This window comes from Silurus meridionalis, chromosome 12 (genome assembly GCF_014805685.1).
Source record: "Silurus meridionalis isolate SWU-2019-XX chromosome 12, ASM1480568v1, whole genome shotgun sequence".
NCBI lineage: Eukaryota > Metazoa > Chordata > Actinopteri > Siluriformes > Siluridae > Silurus > Silurus meridionalis.
In genome coordinates, this window is record NC_060895.1 from 13,607,825 (window position 1) to 13,616,990 (window position 9,166).

The window sequence follows — 9,166 nt, forward strand, 5'->3', positions numbered from 1 at the left end:
TCTGACTTTAACATGACATTGTATCCACCAACTATAGCTGCTTGAGGACCAAATATCCAACTGCTATTAATCCATGCCTTCTCCCACAAGACGGGTACATTAGATTGGATTGGTGTTCTGGAAGATTTTTTTATCTTTAGCAGTCATTCTTTTGGGCAAGCTCAAATACTGGCCAAATACTGCTGGCAAAAATAATAGTAGATAGTCGGAATACAATTAATTATGCACTACATGCACAGCTGAAGAAAAAAAGTGAGACAATTGAAAGAAGCTTGGTGTATTAGGGTTTGGGAGAAAAGGTCACAAATGTAATACTGCCAAAGCATCACTGGCACCAGAAAGAGCCGTGAGGGATTGTGTCAGTGGGATAAAAAAAGATGCTTGACTCAGGAAGGTCAGCGGCATGAATAGCTTGGGATGTAAGTGCGGATGGTGTTTGGATTAGCATTAATAATTGGGTTGGTTTAACAGTCTCTTAATTATCTAATTGTCTTGTGGTAATCCTTTTAGCATCGCCAGGCTGTCTACAGTATCAATAAGTGGGAGAAGCTTAATCTGTGCAGATCTTAAAAAACAAAACACACGTGTTACTGTTTTGGGATTTAACCAAGTCTAATCAAACTGCAAAAATGTAAAAGAAGGATGAGAACCTAAAATTATACTTTGCAATTATAAGGATGATATTTGTTTGCCTGATTTCATCCTCAGCATTGTTTCAAGATACCATGGCCTGACTCTACCCATAAATTAGCACAAGCACTTTCTTTTTTTCCAGTGACCCAGATTTCCCAGAACTGAGATTGCCCTCCTTTTGATTTGGATGCATCTAAATTTAATCACCCCTAATTAATATGGCACATTTAATAAATAATGTGTATTGGGCTAGTCTTAGCATTTATGCATTAAAAATAGGAAGACAATAACAAATGCTTGGTTGTACTCCTAATCTACTATGATTTAACACATAGCTTTTTAATTTTCTACTGACTGTACCTTAAAAGTATGCTCAAAAACAGAGAATCACAAACTGACAGCTAGATCATAAAGCTAAGATCACACTATGTCATACTATATTAAAGTATAACAAATGTTTAATGGTACTAAATTTAACAACCAACTCTAATTTAAAACCTTTTGTTTTTTATGTGTATATTTATAAAATGTATCAAATGATCTCACAGGAGGAGATATTAGATAGACTTAGACCAGTCTATCACATTTAATCATTTGTTCTTATCTCATCCCTGAGGAAATGAATCTGGAAACATAATCTGAGAACAAATTCATCTTAAAAATGGTCAATGATGTTGCGCTCTGCTGTTGTAACTCTAATTGCTGCCAGCATTAAAGAATTACACAATGCTTCACATCACAAACACTAAAATGTTTATTGCAATTAAAATGTCATCATCTTCTTATTTGTAAAATCAAACACAGTAACAATTCATCATGTTTTTTCCTAGGTCAGTGCTTTAACAGGTGCGTTAAACCAAATGCAGAAGGCTGCTAGAAAACGGAAGCCAGAGCACACTGCACTGCAGGTCAAAACAGAATGCCAGATCCCTCTGTGCTAAAACACTCAGACCAGCATTCCGCCTCACAGGATTTCCCCGGGTATTCCGAGGTAGTCTTTAATTTTTGGCAAATTCAGAAAATTTTTGGTCTGGATCTGTGTTACTGCAGGGACTCCATTCTTCTAAATCAACATCAGAGGGCAATGACTCTGCATGCCAAGTTTTTACAGGAACCACGTTATTTCCTCTCACTTGTCTGCACAACACAGCCTGGAAAATCTCAACATATATCCTTCAAATATATTGTAACTGAAATCTCTCTAATCCAGCATTCCCAGTTTATGTTATGGAAAGGTGGTGAATGACCAGGCTGCTATAAGTAATTGTGTACTTTTTTGGATCACAATTTATACAAAATAAGTATCAAGTATATAAAAAAAAAAAAAAGTCAAACATAAACAAAGTCACTGGTTGCTAGGAGTTTGAGAGAGATGGGACACCCAGAATAGGTAGCATCAGCCTGGGGATTGAAGGTTCAAATCCTGGTATCTTGTGTCAGGAGCCGTATGGGTCAACACACTAGGCAATGGCTAGAGAATAGGAGCAAATATAGTTCCCATAAGCTGGATACCACATGATAAGGACAAACACTAGCTGCTATTATATACAGTATGTCATGCATATATATATATATATATAATAACAACTGCTATAGTGCTGCCTAATTATTTTATGAAATATAATTTACAATAAATAAATACAATTAAAATGCCATTTTATAATAGGTTTTTCTCATAAACTGCCTGTATACCAACATACTAGATCATGTTCATTCATGTTGCGTAGAGTAAGTCAAACGTGAGGCACGGAGCCTTTCCTTTCTGGCAGGAAGAAATAGCGTACCAAATAGGACCAAAGATGGGACCAAATCTCATCCTTTTTTCGAGTCGATCTTTTTCATTGTTCTCATTTATATTCATCGAGCACCCCATGCTCCATTCCTCCGCAGACAGGCAGAGCGAGACGAGCCTCTCAACCAATCCCGTGCTGCCCTCTCAACTGTGCAGCCCACCCAAAGTCCCCCTCCCTTCCAGACATTTTCTTTATCTTTGACGCAGTGCTTTCATAAAAAGGAGAAGAATAAGAACAGCGCCCCCCTTTACGTTAAAATCGTTTGGAGATCAATTGGCAGAGACGGCGGTGGTTTGGATAAGCAATCAGTGGCCGCCGCAGTGGCCTGTTAGAAAGATGTAAAAGGATGAGGAAAATGTAGTGCAGGAATGGGTAAGGATGCAGTGAATGTCGTCGAAACGTGATTAAACAGCTTTTGAAACTAATAACTGCAGCAGCCATGCCGCATGGTTAATCAGGGAGCTGGGCACAAAAGCAGCTGTATTAGGATCGTTGTACTACTCTGTCAATTGTGTTTGAATAGAGTGGGACAGAGTGAGGAAGCAGCTATTTGTCCTCCATGTAAACATCTTAGGGGGTTGGGGAAAATCTTCGAACCCAGCTGGAAATTCATGTTTATGTAAGATCTCTTTTTGAGAGAGCTCCATGGCCCAATCTCTTACTAGCAGTAGGACATCCTGTCCTTTCTCACATAATGTGAAAGATGTACACGAGTACTCAAGTATGTGAAGCGGAAGATGCAGTACTAATATATAAATCAATACCATTAAAAAGGTCCCTTATAGACCATCTAACAATACATTTCCTGTGCCAGGAGCACTACCTTACTTCCATCTTCCTAAGTGTCGCTCTCTTTCTGACAGAAACACAGACACACACACACACACACACACACACACACACACACACACACACACACACACACTTCCTCTGTTCCATTTTCCATAAGAGGGTCACTGTCCCCTCATGCTACTCACCAAGGACACCTGCACCCCTATAACAGCCAGCATACAAAACGCCTCCTGTGCCAGTGCTTTCATTTACAAAATTACCACATTCTACCTTATATATGGCATTAGAGCTCAGAGCAATGATTGTGAAATACCAAGAGCAGCTTTATAGATGTGATGAACTATGGGCTAAAACAGCACCACTCCCCTAATGATATTCTGGCAAGCAAATGTATCTGTTTTCTGCCAACTTTTCTCTTACTATGCATAAAAGGCTTTTACAGCCATCATATAAAATATAACATGATTTCACAATTTTCTGTAAGGAACAATTGCTTATTATTATTACTATTAGTAGTAGTATTAGTATCATTATTAATATTGTTATTATCATCATCATCATCATCATTTTGCCACAACACTATATTTCCATACAACACAATACATTTATAGAAAGATTTTTTTTAAATATGGTCAATGTTTTTAAGTGTAAATTAGTACTGTAAGAATAAAAAAAGCTAAAAGCAAATTAAAATAATAGCTTTTCACTTATTTGAATTATTTTTAATGAACGTGTTTTATTTCAAATGAGGGTACTATGCTGCACTGTCGCAACCGCAATGTAATAATGAAACATTGGGAATAAAGCAGCTACCGATGTCAATATAGTTATTATATAGTGATTAAACATGTTCAGCATTACATTGTATGAATCATATATCAGTGTTTATGTGGAGTATACAAAGAAGGTCTATGTTTTCCTCAACTGAAAGAAAAATACAATATATAATTGACATTTTAAGTTCTGACTTTCTTGAATTACATTAAAACATGCAAACTACACATGGCCCAAAAAAATTGACATTTATACATTGTTAAAAGACGGCAAATACCAATATAGCGGATGTGTGTAAAAATGAACAAGTTCTCTTATTTGTAAAAACTACAATTATACAGTTCCAATATTTCCACTGATATTTTACTCACGTGTATTATCTAATCAGTATTAAATAGTTCATGGTTCTTTTGACATAGTATGTTGGTTTAGAAAGCTTTTTTGCAATCACCAAATTACAAGTTGTGTTTGCTTATTTAAAAAAAGGTGTATGTACGAGAGTAAACAACATAAACGTGTTTATCAGCAGGTTGGTTTTTTAAATAACAACATACTCGAGAGTAAGCAATTATTCTCTTTTTACGGAGCTTTCGGTGATGTGGTATATTAGAAGATAATACATCTGTACCAAACATTAAACAGATAATCCTGCTTGGTGCTGCTGCCTTGCTTTTACGATCTTAACAGCCATTTCATTTGGCCAAATGGATGGTGTTTGTGTATAATGCCTCCCACGGGTGCAGCATGGGCTTTTTCCCCTCAATGCCAAAGCAGAAAACATTGATTTCCTCACATGTAAACACCAGGCAAGAGGGAACAAAAGCTGAAACAATAACCGCAGGGTTCATGAGGAGCAAAAAATGTATATAATGTGCAATAAATTAGTCGTGTATATATGTTTTTTAAAATAGGCCTGATGTAGTTGTCGCCAGCAGAACTGGAGATGTCTGCAGACACGTTATCGGCGTTGCCATGCCAATGGTTACGTCCGACCCCGAAAATGGCCTACCGCATAATATCCCCCCGGGTTACTTTTATAATACAGACTTCTGAGATGAACACTGAATAGTGTGCGCCTGGCTCTAAGCAAGAGAACCACCATGTGTTTTTTTTTATAAGCTACGTGGCTATAGATTATAGCAGGAATTAATGTTTAGCGTATAATACCGTGTTTTGGGCAAAAACCATATATTATATCTGTAAATCAATCATTCAGCATCGATAAATGGCGTGCACTGGTTTTGTACATGCAAGGTCATCTGCGGTGATGCCAAGGATGCGCTCGCGCTCGCCGTTTCTCGTTATTCTTATTCCCTTACAAGGCATTTCTTCGTTTTATATATTCAAGTATGTATATATATATATATATATATATATATATATATATATATATATATATATATATATATGTGCTAAGATTGTGTATGTTGACGCCTTTCCTCTTCACCCCCAGGCTACAGTCTCCAGCCATCACTAAGATCAAAGGCCGCTGTTATTAGAAAATGGACGCGCTGTTACAGCTCATATCCCGGTCATGTTCGCTGTTATTAATTGCAACACTCGGGGCATCCTTAAGATGGTGCGCGGATTTAAAAAAAAGGGGCATGAACCTGCCGCTATACGCCATGACAGGGGCTCTGTAAACACGACACGGTCGAATAAAAGAAAGAAAGAGCGCCTCGCTTGTTTGGCAGAGAAGAGAAGGGAAGGGAATGGAATGGAAGATGAGGGAAGGGAAGGGAAGAGAAGATAAGGAAGGAATGGAAGAGGAGTGAAGGGAAGGGAAGAGAAGAGAAGGGAATGGAAGGCCCACTGCGCGTTTGCTGTCTTACCCCCCGTATTGGTGCGCTTGGTGCTGCTCGCTTCGGTCGGTGTCTCCAGCGGTCTCTTGCGGGAGTCCGGCGGATCAGACTCCATGTGCGGCTGCTGATTGTGGTGGTGCGGATTGGAGAAAATACCGTTTTGCTGCACTGCCCCTCCGGCCATCATTTTCTCACGGACGCCGATACGCCGCCGCGGTTCTCCCTCGCACGAAGCGTGTCGAATCCGGTCGTGTCCACCAAATTTGAGACTTGGATAAAGGCAGAGGTGTAAGGTGCGAGTGCGCCGGGTTGCGTCGCGTGTTTCGTTACAGATGCGCGTTTACAAAAAGCTCCTTCGGGAACCCGGCACGAGAGCGCACTGAGTCCTTCCTGCTTGACGCGCGGTTGAAAGGATTCACATTCAGGGAGCAGGATGTTGTTTTGTTGTTCTGTCCTGGTAGAAACGCTGCAACTCTTATTCCCTCTTATAATTTACCAAGCTTCGCTTTGTCTTCTGTAATGGCGCTCTCCTCAGGATGGTTAGTCCCACCAAAAAAATGTATTAGACAATAATAGTGTCGAATAAATAATAAGAAAGGAAAAGAGGCGAAACAAAAAACGCTGTTTCTAAAGCGCTCCTTGGCTCTTGCATGTGAATGTAGCCTCGAGCGCTTTGGTGTTCGGTATGTCAGTAAAGTCCGGAGAGAAGGAGGAGGAGGATGAAAATGCGCTGTGTGCGGATACGGGCTCTGACGGAGGTGTGTGCGTTTTTTCCTGGATCGTGGGACTGAAAGATGCTGCGGTCTCGCGCTCACAGCATCTCTGAGCCTGCCGTTGGTAAGCCGAGCGTCTCGTGACGTCACGCAGCTCGCTGTCAAACGCTGACTACTAAAGTCCCGCCCCTGGCGAGCTGTGATTGGATGCTTTCGCTTCTCTGACGAATCAAACAAGTCGTATGATAATGAGGATGGACGGGCGGGACGCGAGCGCCGCTCTAAACGCACGGGCATTAAAATTCCAGCACCACGACACTTTCTCAACTAGTGCAATATAAGAGAACAGTGGCGATCATGTTGGCCATACATTTTTTGCAATAAACTTATGAAACATCCTCCATACATCTGCAGTGCTGTTTAAACATTGGCTGCTCGGTAAAATAGGACAAAGCACCAAAATTAGCTACTTATCTGACAAGAGTCTTTTTCTTCCTTTCTGAGCAAATACAAGCAATAGCACGGTGCTCTAACTATAAATCAACTTTCTATTCGGGAGTAAAACCTTGAGCACCTGTTTATAATAAGGACCAGCTGTTTCAAACGCACATTTAAAGTTTTTCAAGACAAAATAATGTAAATGGTGGTATAGAATTCGGTATTATTATATGTCAGTGAAATCAAATCTAGGTCAGAAACGCATAAATGTATTTAAAGACTATATATATATATATATATATATATATATATATATATATATATATATATATATATATATATATATATATATATATATATATTGTGGAGGATAAAAACATTCCAGTTCCTTGTTATAAAGTAACTTTTTTAGCCAGTCGACTCAATTTATTCAGGTAATTTCATGTTAAGCAAAATGTAAGCACTGTCATATATTTATAAAATCATTTTTGTATCTATTTCATGTTTGGGATTGTCATTAGGACTTGTAGTCATGATTTTATTTTTTATGCAAAAGTAACTACTGTCACTTCATTTTCACAAGTATTCTATATTCTTGAGGTACACACACACACACACACACACACACACACACACACACACACTCTCTCTCTCTCTCACACACACACACACACACACACACACACACACACACACATCTCTCTCTCTCTCTCTCTCACACACACACACACACACACACACACACACACACACACACACACACACACACTCTCTCTCTCTCTCTCACACACACACACACACACACACACACACACACATCTCTCTCTCTCTCTCTCACACACACACACACACACACACACACACACACACATTCTCTCTCTCTCTCTCTCTCTCTCTCACACACACACACACACACACACACACACACACACACACACACACACACACACACACACACACACACACACACACACACACATTCATCCTTGTGTCTACACTGGTTCACTGGATGTAAAGATCCTCTCACAGCTTTCTGGAATCTCAACAAGGTGACATTGCATGTGGCCATCTTCCACAATTTCACACTACTGGGAAAAAATCAGATTAGCGCCAATACATATGAATGTAGTCTATGCTTTTCTTTTATTTTTTAATGCTATTGGGGAGGCTTTGCCCATGGCTTGGCTTTATAATTTAAAATGAATTATAAATCTGTAAATCAGCATTTATTTTACTTTGAAGCAGTTATGAATGAAGTTTACAGAATTCATTACTGCAAAAGTGCAAGTAGCAGAGCGGGTCATTCTGTAAAATCTCAGGGGTCTGCTCAAAAGATTGTACAGTATCACAGCTGTATGATGACTGAGTAATAGTGTATGTGACTTCAAATATACAGTACTAAAGGCTACTATTGTTATGATGTAAATGTTAAAAGGCTGTCTGCATATCTGAGATGGGTAAACCCATTTCCCCATAGATTCCCATTCAATAATGAGAGAACTATAATATAGTATGAAATTTAATATCAGAATAAGAAACAAGTGATAAATGTTTAAGACAGCTGTTGAACTCTTTATAAATGGTGTATATATAAATATATACCAATTCAAGCAAATCAAGACACACTTTAAATTGATGCTTGATTAATTTGAACTCATATGGATCCATATCATAGTAATATATCTTTAGAATAAATAGAGCCACAGTTAAATGGAAGTTATCAGAAGGGAGGGCATTAGGTATTTACATTTTTCCTTGTGCCATGTAAATGATTGCAGAAACATTCCACTCAACACCACATGAAATTGATGCTAGATCGAGGCATTGTTGCAGAACTCTTGGTGACAGTCTATATATAACAAGTGCATAGCTGCCCCATGTTTTCAGAACTTTCTGTTTAATTATAGAAACTCTGATAACTGATGCCCAGGGCATTTCCCTCACACCTGCCCCCACACACTAATATGATCATTATTTAATGCAGCCATATCACAATGTTACTCTTTACCTGCTGCCTTCAGCAATCTAGAAGACACTGATGTTACATGTGTAATCATTTATTAATGAACATACAGACCGTTCTGTTTTTTTATTCTGTAAAATACTAGTCTACGTGGAGCATAGCATAAAATTTTATGATCATGGAAGAACACTGCAGGGAACAGGGAATAAATTTGGCTATTTTCTTTTCCCCATTTGGGTTATTTTATTACAGAATTTA

The 9,166-nt window shown here is 38.8% G+C and overlaps 1 protein-coding gene across 1 annotated transcript in view; it reads right to left on the bottom strand.

Annotated features, from left to right (window-relative positions):
* Positions 1-6,633, bottom strand: part of nova2 (NOVA alternative splicing regulator 2) — a 41,602-nt gene extending 34,969 nt beyond the window's left edge. The window contains exon 1 of the mRNA XM_046862553.1: positions 5,825-6,633. Coding sequence (XP_046718509.1) covers positions 5,825-5,981 — 157 coding nt within the window. The 5' untranslated portion in view covers positions 5,982-6,633. The remainder of the gene's footprint in view (positions 1-5,824) is intronic.
* Positions 6,634-9,166: the final 2,533 nt, after the last annotated feature.